At 33.7% G+C, this 24,396-nt stretch overlaps 1 protein-coding gene across 1 annotated transcript; it reads left to right on the top strand.

Moving 5' to 3' along the window:
- Positions 1 to 272: 272 nt before the first annotated feature.
- Positions 273 to 21,768, top strand: LOC146138907 (palmitoyltransferase ZDHHC18-B-like). The gene is made up of 13 exons (XM_083394876.1): positions 273 to 416; positions 1,140 to 1,222; positions 2,611 to 2,709; positions 3,782 to 3,864; positions 6,101 to 6,222; positions 9,039 to 9,211; positions 10,597 to 10,770; positions 11,434 to 11,571; positions 12,596 to 12,647; positions 13,746 to 13,848; positions 15,328 to 15,537; positions 16,677 to 16,815; positions 19,756 to 21,768. The coding sequence occupies exons 1-13, from the start codon at positions 358 to 360 to the stop codon at positions 20,103 to 20,105; spliced, it is 1,785 nt and encodes a 594-aa protein (XP_083251002.1). The 5' UTR covers positions 273 to 357; the 3' UTR covers positions 20,106 to 21,768.
- Positions 21,769 to 24,396: the final 2,628 nt, after the last annotated feature.

The following is a 24,396-nucleotide window of genomic DNA, read 5'->3' as shown; positions in this document are numbered from 1 at the left end:
CATTTTGGACAAAGTATTAAGTTGTTTCGTCATTTACACAAGTAAAAAGGTTGACGCTGGTCTAGAACCCTACCACAACACACATTATTTGAGTTTAAGGTTGCGGGTTAGCGTTTGGGTTTGGGTAGGTCAAGCAATATTATTAAATAATAATACCTGAAAACCCTCACCCCAACCCGAATATTGTGCTTTTATTGAATAATTGTTTCAACGTTGTGCACCGAAATTTAAACTAATGATGGTTGCTGTTTTCAACTTTTGTTTACAGATTCTAGATTTGCTTTAAAATATCACTTTGAATGGGATATTGTGTGCACACTGAGCAAGAATAGTTGCAGGGGATATTTAGATTCCTCCATGAAAGATCATTCCTCATCGAAAGCATTAATACCAGCTATAAAAAGACCCACACCAGGGTAAATGTTTTTCAATGACAATTTATGGTTTCTGCAGTAATATACCACTAATTTTTTAATTGAAATATATTCCACAATTATATTGATTTGTATTTTTGAACTCTTAAATTGCAAACTTCACTTAAAAAGCATGTAGTTTTCTGTACAAACGAGGTGATTTCTATGTGGTGATTTTAAAACACAAAATTCAAAGTTCTGCAGGGTTGCCATCCAGTCTTCAAATCTTTAATATTCTTTAAATGTCTTCGAATTGAGTTACGTTTTAAAAACTTTTATAAAACTCTGTTTTTCCCAATGTCTTTGAATATATTTTATTTTTAGCTTAAGTCATGTGTTTAAAAAGTGCCAATAAAAATCAATTAATTAACTATTTTTAAGTATGTTTACTGAGGCATTATACTGTTTTGTTTTTGTTTTTGAATATTTTCAAAAAACATGTCTTTGAGAAGCTATAAGGTCTATGAATGTCTTTAAATTTGTTTAAATATTTGTGTCGCAACCTTAATCTCTATTTAAGACATAAATTAGATTTTCACTAAAAATCTAAACAATTGCATCTTTGTTAAAAATTGATCAAGATTTGTTTCAAAATGTTTAAACAATTATACTCTGCTACTATTTCTGAATTTTCCTACAACCTTAAATTGTCAACAGTTTAATGTGTTGAAATAAAACACTCGATTTACAATTTGAAGTTGAAAAGGAGCGTAACTTTGCATGCAGGGCCGAAAGAGTGGATTTTGATGTAGACGATTGCTCGAAACTAATTCACGACATCAACCGAACCACATGTGCCCAACAAATAGGTGCCTTTTCACTTGTTCTGTGGCAATTTCTCGTGTAGCATGCTAGCAGTTATCCTTCACAAAGAAATGCATGATTCTTGTGTTACTTTAAAAAGTATATTTTTGTTGTTTGTGAAATGCAAATACTTTTTCGAAAAAGTCTTTATCAAACATAATTGACTTTTAAAATGTGATTGATGAAAGTTTTCGCAAAAGTTGTCATGTTTTACCCATTACAAATAAATGCAAATTTATTACATGTAACAAAAATTAAATATGTTAAAAAAAATTGTCTTACTGTGGAAAGAAAGGCATGTGTACATTGCAATTATTTCAACAGACCAAAACCTCAAAAAGTCAAAAATAGATATTTCATTTCTTACACAAGTGGAGTGTAAGTTTTACTCTTGCTGCACTGGGCCATCTCAATTTTTTTCTGTGTCCCTGACGGTTAAAGTTTGGCATACTATAACAACTTTATTAATGCAAGTTAAAAAACTTTGCCTGCAAACAATTAAGGAATGAACAGCATAAGTTATATTCTGCCTATTTGCAATGTTAAATCCAAGTTCTAATTCATTTTGTTAGTTTTAACACAAATAAGCTAATTTAAGCCAAATAGTATTTCCCAGGTTGTGTGACCGTAGGGTGACCAGTGTTTTTATGACCCAAAACTAGAAATTTGGCCTGTGTGATAGTTTACGAAAACCCAGCGATACAAGGTCACTAAATAAACACATGCTAGAACAGTGTTTCTTAAAGTGGTGAATGATTCACCCCAGGGAGAAGAAAATTTTTGCAGTGGTGAACCAACCAAAAGGGGTGAATAAGGGTGAACCAAAAGAAATGGATGATAGCTCTGCAGTAAATCGACTATGTGTTTCTTCAGTAAATCGACTTGTGTTTTTTTGCTTATTGTAATAGTGAAGTTGTTTGCACTGAGTGTTTAAGTACAAAAATTGGTGACTGCGTTTTGTGCTTTTGTAGCTTTATTGTTCTGGACTTGAGATATTGTAGATTTGCAATGGTAAAACTTAGCTTGAGTTGATCATAACAAACATCGGAACAACCTAAGTCATTTTAAGCTGTTATATATGGACGAGATAGTCTATCATATCGTGAGTCAAGGGTGAATGAAATTTGGAGATAGATGCTAGGGGTGAATAAAACTAAAAAAGTTCAAGAAGCACTGTATTATAGCATGTTTGAAACTTTTGCCTGTTGCAATATTAGTTGCAGTGTACTTATTCAGTATTGTAGGTTTATTCTACAATAATCAAAAAAATACAAAAAAAAAAAAAAAAAATTCCAATAATTTTAACTTGGGGACGTAACAAAATGCAATATTTTTTTACTTGGGACCAAAAAACAAAAATGCAATATTTTTTCCTCAATATAATTACACTTAGATTCTTCATCATCTGGTAACCACGGTAACAGCAAGATGACAGCATCACCTGCCTCTGCATCAGAACGAAACGAAGCGGCAGCTGCAGCAGCTAAACAAGGTAATCTGGGGCCCACTACAATATAAACATTAGAGGCTCAATCTTTCTATTTATATATAACTTAATTTAATGCTCCAATTGACACTTTAAAGTTTACTTTCTGTAATTAGCTTTTTACTTAATACCAAATTTTTCTCCAGAAGTGACCATAGTGTGATACATTTCCAAAAGTAAGATTCTCAAATAAACAAAAATATTAACCAAGTTATTGATATTATGTCTGCCAAGTCAATAGATGTTTAAGTAAATCCTGGGCAAACCTAAATAGTTTAAAGTAGCAGTTTTCTTGTTTTAAACCAGGGTGGTCAAACTTCTTTTCATCGCGGGCCAAAAACAAGGTTTCTTTTATCTTGCGGGCCAATGTTTTGAAATTGCGATTTTTAGGCTTATTGCTGGCAAATTATACATAGTCTATGGCGTATATACTAACTTTATGGAATGTATACCTTCTTTGTTCAGTTACGGTAGTTATGAAATAATTTCAACACCAAAAAATTAAAAAAACAAAAATTGAAGTGATATTGCTAGATTGAAGCAAAGCTGACTATCAGTTCGCGGCCAAAAAAGCTGGACCACGCTGTTTTAAACCAATCACCTTTTCTGGCAGCCAATTTTTTTTTGCTATTTTACTGTTTAGATTTGGCAATGAATGGTTCCAAAATAAACCCTGTATATATCACCCTTCACTAAAAGTAATGAAAACACTTATTTTAGTTTTATACATTATTCAAATTTTAATTGAAGAAAGTGGTGCTAGTACATCTTTAGATTTTGTTTGTGGCTCAACTTTTATTACTTCAAGTTGCAATTAGCATTTGCAAAGCTTAATTGGGACTCTTCCTTATGCCCAAATTATAGCTGCTAATGTGTTTTCAACTGGCAGTTTATGGTTCATAATGGTGTAAAGTTTTATTGCTTTGCTGCTACGTACATTTTTAATGGATTAACGTATAAATAATTAATGTCAAACTTGCTAATTATGCCTCATCAAGTCTTAGCTTGCCACTGCAACTTAACTCCTTTTAAACATTTATTTAAATTCAAGTTATAACATAAATTATTTCACTTCCAGATGTTGAATCTGCTGCTCGTATTTCAACATCTTCTACTTCCCCGATTCACCAACAGCCAATCAGAAGGCTTCGTAAATGGGAGGTAGACAAGCTCTTTGGGAGCCAGTTTGTAAAAATGTTTTACTTTCGGACAACTTAGAAACTTTGCTGAGTTTGTAATGTAGGACATTGTTTATCCTTCAATTTTTAACAACTCCATTTATGATAGTCTTTTTTGGCGCTTTTTTACTTGGACATCATAGTAAACAGTATGTTTTTGTCACAACATTCTCATTAACATATTACATTGTTATCCATCTTATTCTTATATTTTGAAATGTGAGATTACAATGTGTTTAGAATAAATGTTTTTAAATTAGTTTGTAAAATCATTACTTTTAAGTTCAACTGCAACCTGGAAATATGTAATTCAATGCTTTTGAAAAAGAAACTGGTCCGTTGTTTATTTTTGAAGTTTATAGTATAATGGTTGGAGGTGTTAGTTTGACATAGTACAAATATCAAAACCCATACAGAAGTAGGCAGCATTTTTAACGTTTTGAATATCTCATAATTCATTTTCAACATCATGTTGTATATACAAAAATGTTACCTAGTTGTATGTGGGGTCATGTGGATAAACTCTAATCAATTGTTCGGAAATCGTAGCAAACATTATGGTACTTTTAACAAGTTTCTTATTTAAATATTGCATTATCTATGCTTGCATTTAAATCTGTGGGTTGCCTAAATTCCTTCCTTATTTCAAACTGACCCACACATATTGAATCACAAGCTTTGCTGCCATAATTGTAACAAGATAGCTCTTCTAAAACTTATATTTATAACATTTTCATCATAAGAAATCAAGTCGAATTGAATTTGTTCATAACAGAACTAAAAACAAAATCAAATTAAAAATTTCTTGTTTAATGAAACTAATTTTGTACAAGTGTTTGACTGAAAGGCGTTTGTCCACTATTCATTGACTACAAGGCGTGACAATACTAGTGTCAACAAAATGATGTTGTTAGCCTACATTGTGAGAGTTGATTAACTGCAACTGACCAAACATAATTAATAGCAAAATAGGAAGTTGGAGAAAACGTCTTTTGCACACAGATGTTGACTATACACAACTGGTCTGTCCTAAAACCATTTTATTTGCTGTAAATTGTGTTTGTGAAAATGTGTCTATGGTAGAAATATAGCATTTGTTTGGTTTCTTGAATCCAATCTAGCAGGCCTGATAATCATTTTGTAGATTATGAATGTAGTTCAACAGTAAGCTTGTTATAATTTGGTGTATACACACATTGCAATTAGAATGGAGTTTTTATGTAGATGACAACTAGGGATGGCCGATACTTGACATTTAATCCCGTACCGATACCTGATATTTTTTGAAAACGTATTGCAATTCAATCCGATACCAATGACATCATACCTTTCTCAAAAGATAATTGTCCTCAAGTTATTGGGTCAAAATTTTCTGTAGTTTCAAGAATTTAATTATGAGTTGTTCACCTTCTACTTTTTGATGAATACACTTTTTAAGGAGCAATTGCTGCATTTGGTGACAAATTTTGGCCAAAATACCAGATAAACAGAAATATCCACAATTCCTTTTTTTAAATCCAAAAAATATTAAAGTATTCTGCATGTCATGATTACACTTCTACCAAACTTGTTAAGAGCTATGACTTGTTAAGAGCTAGAGCCATGTGGTATATCACAACGTTACCCTTTTAAAGGCTGCTCTAATGCACTTGTAATTAGTAACAGCAGTGAATCTAATGAATGCCATCCTATGGCCCTTGTGGGAATTTGTTTATGTAATGAATTGTGAGCATACCACTCCTAAATAACACTGAAAATTTGTTTTAAGATACAAAATTACAATACAGTTTAACTTTCCAGTTAAAAAGCCCTTTATAATAAACTTGGGATTTTGTTGGAGAAAATTTTAAAATTGAAAAACGAAGTACACACATGTTTGTTTATCTCATACAATGCACATTCCCTAAAAATGTATTTAGTTGCTAAAATGAAGGATTGTGTGGTTTAAAAAAAAGTTGCTTTTTTATGTTACTTGCATAAATTAATGCAATGTACTAACACTTCAATAACATCTATAAATGAACAAATATTTTCACTTGTTTGTCAAGTTATATATTTTATGTTGAAAAATGTGTTTTAAAATAAAGCTTTTTATTTTTTTCTTTGCAAGCTGATGAATTTATTATTCTATAATATCCACTACTGGATAATTAATGTTCACCTTAACGTATCATCTGTCATAGCTGACATTGTAAACCTTGTTTTAACTTTAATTTCAGGTATTTCCTGGTCGAAACAAGTTTTTGTGCGATGGAAGGTTAATGATGGCTCGTCAAACCGGCATCCTTTACTTCACCATCATACTTATAATCGTCACTGTGGGGCTATTCTTTGGATTTGAGTGAGTTTTAGCCGCAATGATACTTTTACTTATTTTTTTTTTATTGTTAGACATACGTTTTTTTTATGTTGCATGGATATGATAAACTAGTTGTGGTTGTAATGTGAGCTCATTGACTGTTTTGGCAACTTACTTCTGCTGGTTTGTAATATCAATATGTAATTATGTAGCATAATGACTGGAGGTTGTAGTAAGGTAATAAGAATATCAAAGCCTATACAGAAGTAGGTATCATTTTGAACGTTTCGAATAACTCTTTATTCATTTTCAATATGTAATTAACTTTACACAATTTACTGTCATTTATACAGTTTGGTATGGGAAAAAACTGATTTGTATTTTGTTGAGTGTTGTAAAGCGCACCCTTTCATGCTATTATCTTTGTTATTAACAACAAGAAATTGTTTAATAAACTTATTGGTGTGATGTGTCAGGTTAAATATAAAGGTGAGTTCTCTACACATAAAAACAGATGCTGCATTGCATGGGGCAATATTTAAGTAGGAAATAGCAGCCAATTTGTGGCTCATATATGTTAGAGCTGTTCTCTAATTAATTTTTGTTTATTTTTGATGATCAGCATTACACATTTTCTTGTTTTTTAATGGTTTGCTTTGCACTTGAATTAACAAGGTTCCATTGGTGCAAGGGCTTGCTTCATAATGCATGTTGTTTTGGTTCTAGCATCTCTACTATGCAAGGTAGTATGCATTGTGCTTGTCTTGGGCATTGAATTATTCATGTGTGAGTGTGTGCATTCCTTATGCTCAAGATGAATTGAAGTGTGAACATCACCCTACATTTGAACCTTAGTTGGGTATTTTGAGGGAAATTAATATCTATTTTGAAGCTGACTTTGTTTTGTTGTTTTTTAATATACACTTGTCATTGTTGTCCAGGGCTGCTAAGCTTTTAAAAATCTTTAAATTAATTTGAGTTTTGCAAAGTTTTTGAGAAATCATATTTTTTTGCCAAGTCTTTAAATTTATTTATGTCCATCTTGAATTTTTTTTAAAAGTGTTTATCTGAAATAAATTTTTAACTATTTGTAATTATGTTGACTGTAGCAATAATGCTGCTTGGTTTTTGCATTATATTCAAAATTAGTAAAGCGGTCTAATTTTCTATCTTTTAAACATATACATTTTCTTTCTAAGGTCTTTCAATGTCTTTAATTTGTTTTCATAAAAGTGGATGGTAACTATGTTCTTTGGTTCTATATTTCTGGATCAATTTAGTCTTTTCTAAAACACATCTTAAAAACATATATACCATTTTGAAAAAAAACAAAAAAAACATATATATATACCATTTTGTTGAACTATCTACTTCTAATGCATTGTAATCATATTTCCAAGTTCCAACTATGATGGGTATTGAACACTGTTGGGCAATTGTATCAATTGTAAGATTGTTCGTCCGATAAAAAACTAAATGTGCAAGCGTTCATTTCCCTGATGAAGATTACATGATTAGGTCATCGCACTATATTAAACACTATATTTAAATATATTTAAAATCGTTGTAGTAAACGTAAACTGTCCAACGAAGGGTTTTCTTTTTTAGTTTACAAAGAGGTTTCGATACAGAATTATTGTCAGCTTGATTTGAAAGATGTGTGCGGATTTAAAGAGAAAGTCAATTAATTTTGCCGAATGAACAATTTTTTAATTAATTTTAGGAAATCCAAACCCTTTTTAATTTCAATTGTGTGGTAATAAAATGATCAAAATTGTCTGTCCACAAAACAATTTGACCAGTATATTATGGTGACAAGAAGTTGCCATTATCCATAACTATCACTTGTGAATCATGATCTAAAGCTTATTTCAGTTAAACTCTATAAGGAAGTTGGTTTAGAATTATGCTTAAACTGGAAGCATTATGATCAATTGTTTAAAGGGAGAAAGGTAAAGCAACGGAAGTGCAACTTTAGGGGTTTTCTATGTGTAAAAATTCATTTGAATGAATATAGTTTAAAAACTATGTAGGGACACTGATAATTTGTGCCTAATTTTTAGATGGAATTTATTTTGATTATTTGATGCAGTATAGACTTTTTGTAACATATATTCTGTGTACAAAAACATACATACAGGATGGGCCAAAAACTGTAAGCCCACTTTAACTGTAAGCCCACTTTTGGCCCAAAACTGTAAGCCCACAACTGTAACTGTAAGCCAACTTTTGGCCCACTCTGTATTGTGTAATTCTGTACTATAAATAAAGGGACTTTATTCAAAGTTTGTCATTATTAGAAACATTAATTTTTGGCTTTAGAAGCATTAATGTTTTTAAAAAAAAAAATTGTGACTCAAACCACGAAAAGTACAACACATGTTACATCTATGTTTTAATGTTTGTGTGAAAAATGTGTATATGTGTCTGATTCTTTGTACTCAAACTCTTCTAACCATGGGTTGTGCTTTTGCTACATAGTTTTTTACAAGTCAAAGTACTGAAAGACTATTTATGTTCTATTTTAAATCAGAAACTTGTCTTTAAAAAAAAACTACATTGGATTGCAAAACATGGTTGTAATGCTCGATTTAACTTAGTGTCGTATCGGCACCGATACCACCCTAGTAACGGACGAGTACTGATTCTACCACTATTGGGTTCAATCCGATATCGGTCATCCCTATTGAATTAGGTCAAAAACTGCCCCACCTCAAATATAAACAACTTTAGTTTCTTTTTTTCTTTCTGAATAGGTAAACAAAACGTCTGATAAAATAATTAAACAAAGTAGTGGAAGAACCTCTTTTCAGTGTAGACTATGCCAGGTGCCAACAGCATATTTATTTGTTCACCAGATGTCGACTGACCCTGGTGCCGGACTTGTACCTTGGTTGGATGATCCCGATCGCTTGTGGGTTGCTTTTCATCTTCGCGATGGCTTGCCTACTACGAACGGCCTGGAGTGACCCCGGGGTGATTCCCCGAGCATCGGCCGAAGAAGCAGCGTACCTCGAAAAGCAACTGCAAGGTTAGGATTAGGGATGTTCAGTAGTTTTATTTCAGTTACAATGCTGAAACATACATATACACAATGTGTATTCTGTGATCAAGCCCTTCTAGAGTATAACTAAGAATTCTGTACTCATACAAACTTATGTCATAAAACTTCAAGGTTAGGATTTAGGGAATGGTTGGTACTTGGAATTTTTGTTTAATAACAATACTTAGTAAGAATAACAAAGCACATGCAGAAGTAGGTAGCGTTTTGTGAACTTTAAAATATCTCTTTATTAATTTTCAAGAAAAATTAAGTCTTACTTTAACCTCCAGCTATTATCTTAAGATTTATCGCAAACGTTCAAAATGCTTCCTACTTTTGTATGGGCTTTGATATTCTAACTACAACCTCCAGCCATTGTGCTTTAAAATAACAATAATAAAACATTCATATACACAATGTATGTTCTACGATCAAGCCCTTATGGAGTCGCCAAATGGTAACAGAAGCCATTATATAGCACACCTGGTGCCTTCAGAAATAAAAATACTCAATATTTTAAACAGAAGTATCCTGATCCGTTCCGATACCAAATGACTTCATTACTACTTGATGCTAAAACTTGTTTTAGCATTAAAAAGTTTAGTTACTTTCAGTTGTTAACTTACTATTGTTGATGAATATACTTTTTTTGTGTTGTATGCCATTATTCTTTATCCCGCCCCTAAAATGGTTTCTGCATTTTGAAAACAGTACTTCAGGAATCTTTAATTTTTTTACCAAGCCCACAAAATCACAACACAGCATTTAAAAGAATGTTTTTTTCTTAGCAATTAGAAAAAAAATGTTGAATTGCAACTAAAATCAACATTTTCATCGTAATGTGAGCATCTACTCTAAAATCACGAAAGCAGATATTTAATGCTCAAATCGAATTCCTTTATTTCTGTCTTGTCAATAGAATGATTTTTTGAGTTCTTTTAATACACAATACTATGCCAACATATTGTAAAAGAGAATGAATCGTCAAAAATCAATTGGTCAGAAAACAATACATCAATATACTTTTCTGTGTAAACAACCAAATGTTTCCCAAAATAGAATGGAGTTTCTTGGTTTCAGGGAATATATTGTTAACAAAGCTGGAAAATTTACCTAAGGCGTAAATGTCACGTAAACCTTTAAACCAGTTGTTTAGAATAAGAAATTTTTTTTCGCTGTACAAACCTTTCTTTCAAGAATAACGTATTGCCAATGTAAGTTAAGTTTATTACACTATACTTTATGTTTAGTACTACATGGTTGACTGAAGTCAAATTATTTTGTTCGCTTGTGAAAAAAAGGATATTAAACAACCACTCACCCGACTAGCGAGTGCAAATTCTAATTAACATCATCCCTACTGTTGATCGCAGCTGAGCAGCAATTAAAGGAGGACCCGGCAGCTTCCAACAGTGGGTACAGGCCCCCTCCCCGAACCCTTGATATTCTCATCAACGGGGTTCCTTACAAGCTTAAGTACTGCTTCACGTGCAAGATATTCCGACCCCCGCGCGCATCACACTGTAGTTTGTGCGATAACTGTGTCGGTAAGTTGCCAGAACAAGTTGTAGGGTTAACATTGTCTACTGAACTTGGGGTGTTTTGGGCATCTTTGTTTTAAAAGTGTTACCCTCAATTATTACATTATTTTCTTTACTTATATTGATTTAACGACAATCAGGTGGAAGTCTTCCGTTTGTTGTGACACTATTTATACCCAGTAATGTAAAAGTTTTAAGAAACACTTGGGTACCAATTAGTTTTGTGCTTAAACTAAGTTTTAAGTGAATTCAGAACCATTTTTATTTTATTGTTGCCATTTTTAAAATGCATTGCGAACATATAACAAAGCAAACACCTAAAAACATTGTAAAAATTTTGATTTGATATCGGTATGATATATTTGAGATATTCTGGCAAAATTATTGCCACTGGTTTAAATTAATATATAAAAATGCCCATATTTTGAAACTATTGCTGCCAGGCGTTGTATCAAAATTTATCAATGTTTTCATAATATTTGAGTTTAGTTTAGTTTTGTTCCTTTCTGTTACTGATTGCAGTATAAAGTATTTTTCCCCGCTGGAAAATTACTTGAAACAAAAATCTGCCGAAAAAAACAGAAAATCTGTCAATAAACCTTCATAAATATTATGAAAACATTTTCGCTTGTTTCCTTGAAAAGCAATTTTCTTTTGTTTTGATTTCAGACCACTTTGACCACCACTGTCCGTGGGTTGGGAATTGTGTGGGGAGACGCAACTACAGATACTTCTACTTGTTCGTAAGCACTCTATCCGTGCTCTGTCTGTTCATATTCTCATTCTCAATTGTTCACATTGTTTTGTGTAAGTAAACAACTTTTTATATTGACACTTTGCACGGTAATGTAGCTTGTTAATAAATTGCAAAGCACATTAACTGAAGTCTATACAAGTTTGTATATAAACGCCTTAATAAAGATGATTTTAATCTACTAGGCCTTTTTGACTTTGCATTTTTTTATCAAACTTTTTATATAGTTTTGTAAAAGTTTGAAAAAATAACTACCAATAGATAAGCAAAATTTTTAACCGTTTATAATGGGTTTTGTAATACTGTAAGGAAATAAGATTGTTATCTAATTTTATATAAATTGTAAATATGGGTTGTGTTATGTGTATAAGATTTGCTTTTTGTATTACAAATGTATAAAATTTATATAACTTAAAAAGTATAGCTCGATAAATCAACATCATCTTTATTAAGACGTTTCAATACAAGCTTGTATAATTATCATTTAATGACAATGTGAATGTTTTACAGTAGTGAATACCAATATACTCTGGGTACATTAAACACGGATCTGTAATGTAGTATGATAATAAATGTCAAGGCCAAAAAAGTTAAGTAAATCGACATCATCTTAACTAAGACGTTTCTATACGAACTTGTATAATTTTCAGTTATTGTGACTGAAACATATTCAAAGCTCACTTATAGAGTTGGATTGCAATCCTTAATAAGGATCTTTCTAAGTTTTCTAACCTTTCAGAAAGCTACATTACTGATTGGTACATAGTGTACCAAAATGATTTAGCACATTTGTATAACCTAATCTCTGATGACAAACTAAAGATGGTACAAGTTAAAACTTTTTTTATTAAGATGGTGTCGATTTACTAAACTTTTTTGGTTTGAAATTCATTATTAAGCTAAGATTCATGCATAATCCATCTACCTAAAATGTACAACTACATGCTTAGTCGTTTTTTCTATTTAACTATCATGTGCGATCGGATGCTTGCCAGAATTGTATAGTTACTGCGAATTCAGTAACAATGTTGAACCGGAAGTTCCTCTTATATATTCTCTATTGTGATTTTTGTTCAGTATCCGCGAAAGAAGATGGATTCCTGAATGCATTAAAGATCAGCCCAGGAAGATATCCTTTTAAAATTAATAATCAGCTAATTTTAATTAAAGCTTTTGTTTTTAAAATTATGATAAATATTTAATTGAGAACAAACATATTTTTCAATTTTAATATTATTAAGAACAGCGTCTGTAATTTTATGTTAGTTTCATGTTATGAAAATTGTGGACATAGGTTAGTTTTAAAATTATTATTCCTGTCAGTGAATTGTGTATTCAAAATCATGTCTAACAACGCAGTTAGTTGTGAATAGGCTTCAGTGCTGCTGTCGGCTCCACGTTTCCTGCTATTTTTAAGAGTTTGTGGCAAATAACGTAACAGTGCACTGATCCAATAAAATCCTAAACCAACATAAATACTCATTAAATCGCAAGTATTAGGCCAAGAAACGATGTTTTACAATCCACTGTGAGACAACACTTTTAATCCGATCCTCGAACAGTTATTTTCATGCGTTACTTTGCAATAAATATTTTTTTTCTCATTCTTGTACTTCTAATGTTTATTGATCACTACAGAGACAATACAATTTTCCGAATGCTTGATCAAACATTTTATAAAAAAGTTAAAATAGTTATGTCACTTAAAGTAAAAAAATATTTCCTCTTTAACATCTGCGGGAGATATTAAAGATGAAATGTTCATTTTATTAAGAGATCGCCCAAAATTTTTTTGTGGAAAACCACTACAGACACAATATAATTTTAAAACTGGTTGATAAACCTTTCATATGAAATAGTTTTGGTAGATTAAGTTTATTTGAAGGAAAAAACAACACTTTAACGTTTGCGGGAGTTTATACCAAAAAAAACAAAATACCTTAATGAATATACTGTTGCTGCCAGGCATTGTTTCAATTGTAAAATTGTTCTTCCAAAGTACCAACGTGTGTGTCGGTCAGCTTTTCAGGCAATCTTTTTCAGGGCGATATTATTACAACTATAGGCGAACATACATATACACCAAACAAACAATAAAAGAAAAATACAATGAACCACGTTCTAAACCACGAGACGAGAAAAAAAAACGATTACCGGACAATGCGAAAAAACCTTCGAATTTTTCCTGTGATTATTCCCTGTTATGCTTCCTTAGCGTTTTACTCACTGTGTTGGAGCTTCTGATCTGCTTCTTCAGTGTGTGGTCGGTCATCGGGTTGTCAGGCTTCCATTCCTACCTCGTCGTGCAAAGCTTAACAACAAACGAAGATGTAAGTGACTTTTATCATCGAATAGGTTTTGAATGTTATGAACAGGATCTGGAATACACATAGCGTTAAGTGTAAATATTAAAAAAAGGGTAAATAACGTTATTTTGTAAGTGGCTAAGTGGCTTTTTTCGTCGTTTTTTATTTAAAAAAAATGTACGATAGTAGTTTGCACCCAGTTTTAGAATAAAAACTAATACACATTTAATTAGAAATCCTAATAGGACCCATATTTTGATGTTATAGAATTAAGTATAAACCAATTCCGATATTACCACTTGACATCAGATACGATAAATTAAATTTTGAAAACTGCTCGTTCAACTTGTTTTTATACTTATTAGCAGGGGCGTATCAAGAAATCCAAAAGGGGGTCCCGAATTTTCAAATCAGTCTGACGTCCGTGACGGTATGACGTCATAATGGAGTTATTGTAATGACGTAATCAAATAGTGATCGTAATTACCTCACAAATAGGGAAAAACTAATTAGAAACAGCCAATTAACGTCCAGCGAATGCGAACCTTGAGACGCATCGCGAACAGGTGCGTGGTCGACAATTCTGCCCGACGCCAGCTGCGAAACCGCTTAGTGTGCAATCGTTAACTTTAGGCGAGAAACTAAACCAAGACCGTGAAATATGTGTGATTGATTTTGGCAGATCCATCCATGTACGGGACCACCCTAAATTACAAGCACGTCTTTCGCCACCTGCAATACTAAACGAAGATCGTTTTCCCGGGTGTTGTTCGATTAGCGCTACATCTGCGCCGAGCAAAGTGCAAAGTCCGCTAAAATACAAACTGTTTTCAAGGGACAATAAGTTGCGTCAATCGCATTCTAAACACGTGGTCTTAGGATATGCTTATAGAGAATAATTTTGCGGTAACTATCATTACAAAATTGCGACTTTGAAACTCGACTGACAGTCACAGTTAGATCACGTTTTAAGAGAATCTGCTTCAGTTAAAAAATGCCGTTGATACACAACGTTAGATACTAACGCGGACAGCAAACAGCTAGGAACATTAGCTGCGCCTAACTCGATATTTTTAGCGAGAAAGGAAGAAGGCTTAACTTAGCGTTGTCAATTGTTGAACACATACTTGGTAATTAGCTGACCTGAACGAATAACGAAAGGCGAAAAATTATCCTGCGTTTACGGTCGATCAAACAAGAAGCGCAAAACGGCGTTTTGCGTTTGATTTTTGTTCAAGAAGCGTGACCCAATTACATCAAAAACATTGCCGCTTCGGACAGTGAGGTAAACCCTGACAAAAATAAACAAAAAACGATAATATAAATTACGAAAAGAGGGGTCCTTTGAAGTTTCGGAGCTTAATGGTTGGAAGTTTTAGTTAACCCCTAAAAACACTGTTTTCAAATGAAAAAAAAAGAATTAGCCTAAGCATACAATTTGTTACCTACTTCTTTATGGGCTTCATATTCCTTCTACGTCTAAATGTCTTGTCCTATTCTCAGATTAAAGGAACTTGGTCCAAGAAACGAGGTCCTGAGATCAAGAACCCGTTCGACCAGGGAGGTCCGGTGAGTAACTGCTGTTACATCCTGTGCGCTCCCCTCCCTCCATCCTTGCTCGATCGAAGAGGTTTCGTTTCTGAGGATTACGTGGCGGTGGATTCAAACACTCAACTGCAGCAAAGAAACGGCGCTTACGGGGCTGCATCACAGGTTGGTGTGAGGTTACATGTGTTTTACATTTCACACAAGATCGAGACAACATTTTCTGCTTTGTAAAATTTACGTCATTTAGCGTACGATTAAAATTAGACCTGAAAATAATAAAAAAACATTTTTTTTTTTCAGCTTTCATGCTTACATAAAACCATAATTTGTAGTATAAAAAACTGTAAAAAATGCAAAACTGAGTTGATTTTTTGATTTTCTCAACTCATTAAGGTTTAGATTGCAAATCCAAACAACAAAATACAGCCGATGCGTTTGTTGAATATTTATTTGGAGTTGCCGCAACAGCCTCTTTGGGGTCAAATATAAGGCAAAACTCTCCTTCATTAAAACTCCATTTGTGCCTTCAAAGTATAATTTATGCTGTAAAATAAATACTCTCGCTACAATCTCTAACCTTTATAACGTCGATAATTTCAGTTGTGTTCTTGGGACGTTCAGATAATGCGTTTTACTCCTATTATTGGCTTAGTGTAGTAATTTTTAACCTTTCATGGCTTACGGTATCCCTCAAAAATGATGGATAGATTTTCGGCACCCAACTGGAATTTTTGTGGAGTATTTTTTGTCACTTACTATAAATCAAATTGAACAACACAATCAACTTAGAACATGTAGGAAAATGTCATTTGATATAATGGTCTCTAATCGTACACAAATAGTTGTATTAAGAATCTTACCAATCGAGCAAAAATCAGATTCTTAAAATTTCTCAAATACCGTTCAACTTTAGAAATTGCACACCGGCACCCGTTTATGGACGGCTTATTGTTTATCCAAACTATAAATCTAACTATCTTGTTCACATTTATAGAACCTTTGATGCGAACAAAACTTAACACAAAAATATAGTAATCATGTGGGTTTTCTGTCCTTAAAATTGTACTAACTCAGTGAGAAAGGGATCAGTAATTCTCCAAATCAAATAATCAGTATAATGAAAAAAAAAACTTTCCATCTAAATATATTTGTGTGAATGTCTTTGTTACTTATGTATTAACACACTTATATAATATATAATTTGGTTTGAATGGCGGTTTGTATGGGCTAAATTAGATAACTAAAAAGCCGTAACAGACTTGTTTTTCTTTGTCACCAACTATTATTGGTCATATTTTTGTCAGGATCGCTCAGGGCAGCCGGGTACTTCACGGCAGTTGGTCACCGACACAGAAAACTACGATACAAGTGGGGCTCAGTACCCCAGACAACCCCAGTACCCCAGGCAACCAAACTACAACCTCGCTACTCAACCTTCAGCAGGTAAACTCGTAGTGTCAACTGGCCTTACAAAAGGTAGAAAATTTAAACTACTTTTATTTAAATACTAATTAATTATTTTTAGTTGCACAGTCGGTTATTTATTTTTTTTTTTTTTTGAGAGACCGTTTCTGTCCTTCTAAACAACATTGTTGTGCAAATATTAGACTACAACGTCACCACACAACCCTCAGCAGGTAAAATCGTAGTCCAAGCTGTACAATAAATCAGGTTTTAGGTCAATTCTTAATTACTAGGGGGTTTAGGAGGCGGTGGCTATTTTATTTTAAGTTCTAATTCAGTTGTAGTTACACTTTTCGCAAAAAAAATTGGATTTTTTGTTTATTCTATTTTTTGAGACTGTTTCGTTGCTTTGTAACACCTTTGCAACAGAACAACATAATTGTGCAAATAATTGTAATGATGTGTTTTCATAATAATCGATGACAGTTTATTTTGAAGCAGCGAGGGGCGTTATTATTCATTGCAGTGTTTGTATAACTGAAACCGTCTTTCAGTTGAGCGCGCTGAAAAAGTGAAAGTGGTTATAACACGGGAATAACTGAAATACACCAAAGTTCGGTTGTTACAAAGGATAATAACATTTGTATTTTATCCTCATACTTGAAACTCGATATTTTGTGTAAATTTACGATCGATCTGATAGCAAATGACGTCATTGCTGTGATAGTTTTCCATTTCGCAGGTGCTTTTGCGCTCTGGGGTCTCAACAAAATGTTTGGCCGGATTTGGGACTCCAGAGCCAGATTCTGGTTCACTTTTTTGGCTGGAGTTAAGATCCGCAGCTCTGCCAACACTCAGCTATAATGTAAAGCAGCATAAATTAAGAGACGTACTTCATTGTTTACCAATGACTAACGCAAAAGCACCTGTCCACCTACAGATGGCGACTTTTCAACCCCAGTCATTGTCCGTCCTACTGTTGAGTGCTGGTCCTGTAAATATTTTTGAGCATAATGGCTGGAGGTTGTAGTTAGACGCAGTTAAAATGTCAAAACCCATACAGGAGTAGGAAGCGTTTTGTTATAAGTTGAAAATGACTAAAGTGATATTCAAAAAATGCTACCTACTCCATAATGGGCTTTGATATTCTTACTACGTCCTTGAGATTGTTTTGTAGAAATGCAAGAAAAAAAAGCATAAAGCATGGACATGGTTACGAAAATCTCAATTTTTGCGTTAAAATATTAGCCACCTTACGCTGTCAATCACTTTTTTACGGATTGCTTATCACAAAAGCATCAATGCGAGTAAAGAATCTGATTGTGAAAGGCAGGGAGGGACAAATTATATTAAGACAATTTGTCAAGAGCGCCACTTGCTTTAGTAAGGTGACTATATTCCAATCCTGTAAGAACATTATATCGAATAGCCCACAAACAAGTTTACAAAACCATCTCAAATCAGGGTTAATGGAGAATAATTTGGTTACCCTTGGAACACTATATACGGATCTGCTCATAAGTTTAATGGTGAAAATAACGGCCCAAATAGACAGCGACATGCTTTATTGTTCAAACGTTTCGGCAAATGTCATTTGTTATTTTCACCATTAAGATTTGATTACCGTAACCCGAAAATCAGTTTGTATCAGATGTTATGTCAAAGTTATTTTACTTCTGTTAGAATATTATGTCTAATATTGCATAAACAAGCCCCAACTAGGTTTTAAATACTTGGTTAACGATGTATGTTTGAATCTCTTGTAAAATTACAAGCAAGTCCGATTGAAAGCAGCAATTTTGCTGTCGCCTCAAATAGACAGTTTGTGAAACTGAAGTGCGATTAGCTTGTTGATTGACCAAAGGTGTAATTACCTTCAACACTGCGCAACAACGTTAAATTCTGACTGCATGAGCTGGACTTGACTTTGTAGATAAACTCAAACATGGGATAATTTTTTTTACGCTAGCAAGATCTTACTATAGCTACTAACCTTCAATCACTTCTGAATTATATGCTTTTTTGAAAGTTTAAAAAAATTAAATTTGTTTAGTCTATTCTTGACATTTAGTTGGTGTTTTGTAACTCATGGGCGGCTGTTTAACTTGTGGGTTACAAAGTATAACTTTGTCCTTACTGGTTTTGCAATTTCGTACAAAGCTTTAAGACGTTTCACGTTTTTCCTTAAAATCTTATTTAAGCTGCTCATATGTTAAAAAAAATTAAAAAAACATAAATATTAGCCTCTGCTTTTTGGTATAAATAACTATAAACCCATTGCAAGGGAACACATTTTCATTCATAAAAGTTTTTTCAATCAAACAACTAAACAAGGTTTTAAAAAGTTTGCTTAGATTTATTGAAGTTGGCCCTGAGGAAGATTTCCCCAAAATTTTAGAAAACTTTAGTGAAATACAAATACATGGCTTATATTAATTAAATTTGCAGATATAAGACTGACGGCTTAAGGTTTGTTTTCTCAACAATAGATCAGTCGTACATCATATCGGTTAGTTGGAAAGGTCCCTTGCGATGCAATTGCTCATGTTCAATCAATTCGAACTTATGTCGTACGTTTGGTTTACGTAACGCTCACAAAAAGTGTAATTAAAATATTTTGGTCACCGCGAAAAAAAATCGCAAACTCTGATATATAGGGACTCTGTTGATGCTTAAGCAGGTGTTTCCAAGTTCGTTAGATTAAAAATATTTTTTTGGAACATAATGGTTGGAGGTGGGAGTAAGACATAATAAGAATATCAAAGCCCATACAGAAGTAGGTGGCATTTTGAACAGATGTTGAAAATGAATTAACACTTATTGGAAAAGTTCAAAATGCTATCTACTCCTGTATGGGATTTGATATTCTTATTATGTCTTACAATTTTTGAAGAGAGATTTCTTCTTTTTTGTCACCAACCATTCCAGTTGTTCCTATTCAAAACGCACGTCACAATCACTTACACTGTAACGTCACAGGGCCAGTCGACGCGGACCTTGACGAGCCGTCGATCACGATAACCCACCACGACCTTCCAATGGAACCAGCATCGCACACAGCAAGCGTCAGCTACAACACGAACAACTCCGTGCCTAACGGGCGCCACCATGCGGCACTCGAGCTGAGCGACCACTCGCAGCCAGGTGTCGTCATTGAGCACCTCGGACCGCCGCCCGCTGCAGAAGACCCTGACGCGTCGACAATCACCATTATGTCGTCAGACTCGAGGACTTTGCTGCTCGACGGCAAGCCGGCGAAGAATGGCGCCATTGTGACGTCAGCAGGCGACGCGAAATTCACGAAATCGTCGAAAATCAGCTCTGTGTGATGAAATTTCGACTTGTACAAAGGCTCAGTGCTTATTTTCTTTTCGTTTCCTGCAGATTACTAACCTTATTAGTTTTTGTAGTTTAGTTTCCGAAACCTGCTCGCTTCACGATGTTGTTGACTGAGAATTAACGAATTTATCCAGAAAAAAACCCTGAGGTTCCCGCACAGATATTTCTATGCATCAAAAACAAACAACAAAAGCTCAAAACTGCAGCATTTCTTTCAAATCTGCATATATTTAGGGAAATCACCTTCCAAACCGTGTTAGAACCCTATTTCGAGTGTCTAACGCATTCCATTGTTACATACGCGTGACGTCATATAAGCGATTGTTCCATAACACAAGTTGTACATCCGTCCAAGGTCAAGGGTCATATAGAAGGCAAATTGTGCAATGAACCCGCAATTCGATGAACTTTGCACTCCTTTGTAAAACACGCAATTTAAAACTACCTTATGCTAAAAAGAAAATTACGAGATAAAGAATATATTTTGTGCAGAAAATAATTTTTATTCATTTCTTTGTCAGCCACAATTCATCAAATGGATCAAAAATGGCGGCAATTCGACACACTCGTGTGACAACTTTGATTTTATGTTCGTTATAGTTAGTACACAAAACAGCGTGCCTTGGACAACTATATAGGTGCAAACACAGTTCCATTGTTGCAAACAATGCCGCCATTATTACGTCACTGGAAGTATGATGACGTCATATTATGTCGCGACTTGAGAATTGACATGGTTGACGATATTGCAGTTAGTGTTTTTTTATCAAAATTAATGGAGAAGCATAGTTTTAAATACAACATATTTTGTAGTTTTATTTCGTTTGTTTCAAGTGTGACTTGGCTGAATGTGTTTTTATTATTGAAGGTCGTTTTACTTAAAAGTTTATTTTATTCTTTTCGCTGAATTTGAACGCCTTTCGTGCTGTACAAATGCTTTAATTATTCGATGACAAACAACCTATTTGTGGCGTTTTCATTTGTTTTTTCCTATTTTTTTGTTGCATTTTTGCATAATTTTATTGTTAGGGAACGATTTTTCTTCTATTGCATAACTTTTACCGCTGATTTATACCGAGACCGTGTAGTTAACAATACATACAACGTAACGATTTACTAGACTTTTTTATAATTTCGAATTAACACAAAACAACTTTACTTTTTGCGCATGGCTATTGTCTTGTGCTTATAAGGGGGTGAACCTGAAAAATAAAAACAAAGATATTAAAAAAACACTTTTTCGAATCAATCGTAACCTGAAAAATATACGTTTAAAAAAAGCGCTGCCTCTATTCCTGCTTTCCAAAACATATGCTTAGTTCCAAGCGCAGTGCTGGAAATGTTACGCGTTTACACACTGCAGTGGTTCGTTATTTCGAGCCCTGCTGTCAAGGATAGTTTATTTCGACCTTCCAATTGTACCTCCTTGATTGTTTAGTATGTTTCGCGGTAATCAGTGGCCATTTATCAAGTATTCCACCTTTATGTTCTATGCTCGTCATGAAAGCCTCTAATTGTTTCTCGCGAGTTTTGTTTTTTTCCGCTTTTCTCTGAGATTTTGCGGATGTGGTTCGTGTTTTGGTCGTCTTGCACTAAATCCTAATGATGTGTAAAAATACAAGAAATTATCGATAATTTCCAACCGCTAGATGGCATGAACGAGCGCTTGTGTGCTTTTTCATAAAACTCAGGATGTACGATAATATCGGATCGGAGCCGATACCCGCTGCCAAGTGGTAGTATCGTCACTCGTCCGATACTAGGGTCGTATCGGTGCTGAGCCGATACTAAATTAACGTAAAAATTTATAAGGAATACTTTGTTTGGAAGATCGATTGATCAAAAAACCTAAACTTAGGGAAAAAATAAACGTTTTACTTTCATCTATTTTGCTTGTTTAAGCACAGTAATGACGTCATTTGGTATCGCATCATGTCGCGATACCTTATGTCTTAAATATAGTTTATCGAAATAAGATGTCAGATGTCCCTTTGCATAAAACCAGTGTGATCATATCGTGTCTCTATTTTAGTTCTGCGTTTTTGATAAACAGCCACCAAAGCGGCATACTTGGCACAAAATGCCAGTATGTTTTATTGAAGTTATAAACAACAAATTTGCGAAATATTTGCTCTAAAAGGCTTCAGCGGAATCTGTGTTTAACCGGATCCAGACACTTTGGTTTGTTTAATTTGATTCTCCGGTAAAAAGGTTAATCCATTTATTAAGTACAAACTGCAAGTACGGAAAAGATAATCCCAGTCGCGCAATTGCTCACATCGCCTCGTAAAACTCACAGCGCAGTTTGTTTTCCGACAAGCGTTTGAGAGATTTCTTGCGTGAGGTGTTTGTTGATGAACGGTGAATCGGACCTCAGGAATGCGCGGTTGTCATTCGTCTGGAATCCAGTCACGCTAGATTGCTCACAACCACCGAGGCGTAACCGGTAGCTGAATCACCGAAAATGTTTGAAAAGACTTGTGGGTGGCTTACTTTGTGTGACTAACACGATTGATTTCAACAGTTTAAAGTAGGCCTACTGGAATTATAAAAACGTGAGCGAATCATGGTTTCCATTATGTAACAAAAGGGAAAATCTGCCCTTAGTTTAGACCACTGTTCCGCTGGCGCGTTGTTAAATAAGTAAAGCTCAAAATGCAAAAACCCGTGTGAAACACAACATCATACTTTTGTTTTAAAGGATTATATATTTTGGACAAGTGTTGTCATATCTTTTATAAAATCTTCAGGTTGCACTTTTTGACGGCAAAGTGTATTAAAATTTTGAAAAGCTTTCGTTATATCGTGCTTCATCAAGATCAAAGTAAATAAGTAATAATTAGGGCGATTATTTTTTGACTTGTCAAAAACAGTCAAAATTTACACCTTAGGTCAAAGTTTGTCAAAAATTTTTCAAGTCAAAATCGAATAAAAATGCACACAAATCGCTTAAAAAATAGAAAAAAAACTAAAGTCAGCTTTTTGAAATTGGTCGTTCAATTATTTTGAAATTTATCTTTCATTTTATCAAAAAAATTTAGTTTTGATATATGTTTAAAGTCATTTTAACCGTATTATATCGTCTTAAGAGCAATATACGTTATAAAAAACGTGTGATTAACGACGCCTAGGGTATTTAAATCAATGTATTTCTAACCGGTAAAAATTTTGTGAAAATAAATTATTTTTAGGTCAAAATTTGTCTAAATTTTAATTTTTCAGGTCAAAATTTCATATTTTTTAGGTCAAAAAATAATCGCCCTAGTAATAATATACACGAAGTAATAGCACAAGCGCGAGTAAAGGGCGATAAGATATCTATATACAACCCGAAACCATGAAAAAGTCATGTTTCTGCCAGTCTATTACTGTTCCACTGACAGGTAACCTATTATAAAGTAGTCGAAGTTTAAAAACGCATTAAAAAATATTGCAATATAAAAGTATCAAAATATTCAAAGATTTATGTTCTTTTAAACAAACGCTCTACCCTATTTTTAGTATTTTTATATTTCCTCCATCTTACATAAAAGTTCATATTTTGCCGCACCCAAGTATAAGTAAATATGGTGTGCGTGCCAATGACACAAAACATCTCGTGTTGACGAAAATCGTATTTGCCGTGAAGAAAACAAACTGTTAAAGCTTCTGCAAATGTATATTGCCGCAACGCACCTTCGCTACATTTCAAGTAAATGGCATTTAAAACAGCTACAATATTTGCTTGAAAATGTACAATGAGAAAAGTTTAGTAGAATGATTTAATACGCCCAAAATAAGCAAAAAAGATAAAATTGTTCACTTTAAAGCCCTTTTGTCAGGTTATTAGACCACAAAAGTTGTTTTAATGTTAAGAAGTTGAGTTACGTCCAGTTGTTTATCCACTATCTACAAAACATACCTAGCTAAAGGTGATAATCTCTACGTTAGTCCGCAATTCATGGCTGACACTCACATATTAATTTGATATCGGTGCCGATACTACCACTTGGTATCGGGTATCGGCTCCAAACCGACAATATTAGACATCCCTATACTGAGTAGTAAATACGTCAAAAGCGTACTTTATTGTAATAAAACTATAGGAATTATTCGTAAGACTGTGGTACGCTTACAGGAGTGGATATTTTGTTCGGCAAGTTGATTAAACCTTTACAAATTATTTACAAGATTCTCGCCCAAACTCCAATTTGTTTACTTCGCTTATTGTGTACACCCCTAAACATTTAAGAAAGAACTATTTATACATAGATAAATATCTAGACCCAGAGAAGTAGGTTG

The sequence above is a fragment of the Ascidiella aspersa genome, chromosome 7 (genome assembly GCF_963924565.1).
Source record: "Ascidiella aspersa chromosome 7, kaAscAspe10.2, whole genome shotgun sequence".
NCBI lineage: Eukaryota > Metazoa > Chordata > Ascidiacea > Phlebobranchia > Ascidiidae > Ascidiella > Ascidiella aspersa.
Note: the sequence above shows the minus strand (reverse complement) of the source record. Positions and strands in the feature narration are given on the sequence as shown.

Coding starts and splice junctions, on each gene's coding strand:
- LOC146138907 (XM_083394876.1), top strand. CDS start 358: ATGAAAGATCATTCCTCATCGAAAGCATTAATACCAGCTATAAAAAGA. Junction 3,865..6,100: donor GAAGGCTTCGTAAATGGGAG/GTAGACAAGCTC, acceptor CTTTAATTTCAG/GTATTTCCTGGTCGAAACAA. Junction 12,648..13,745: donor TTAAAGATCAGCCCAGGAAG/ATATCCTTTTAA, acceptor CGTTTTACTCAC/TGTGTTGGAGCTTCTGATCT.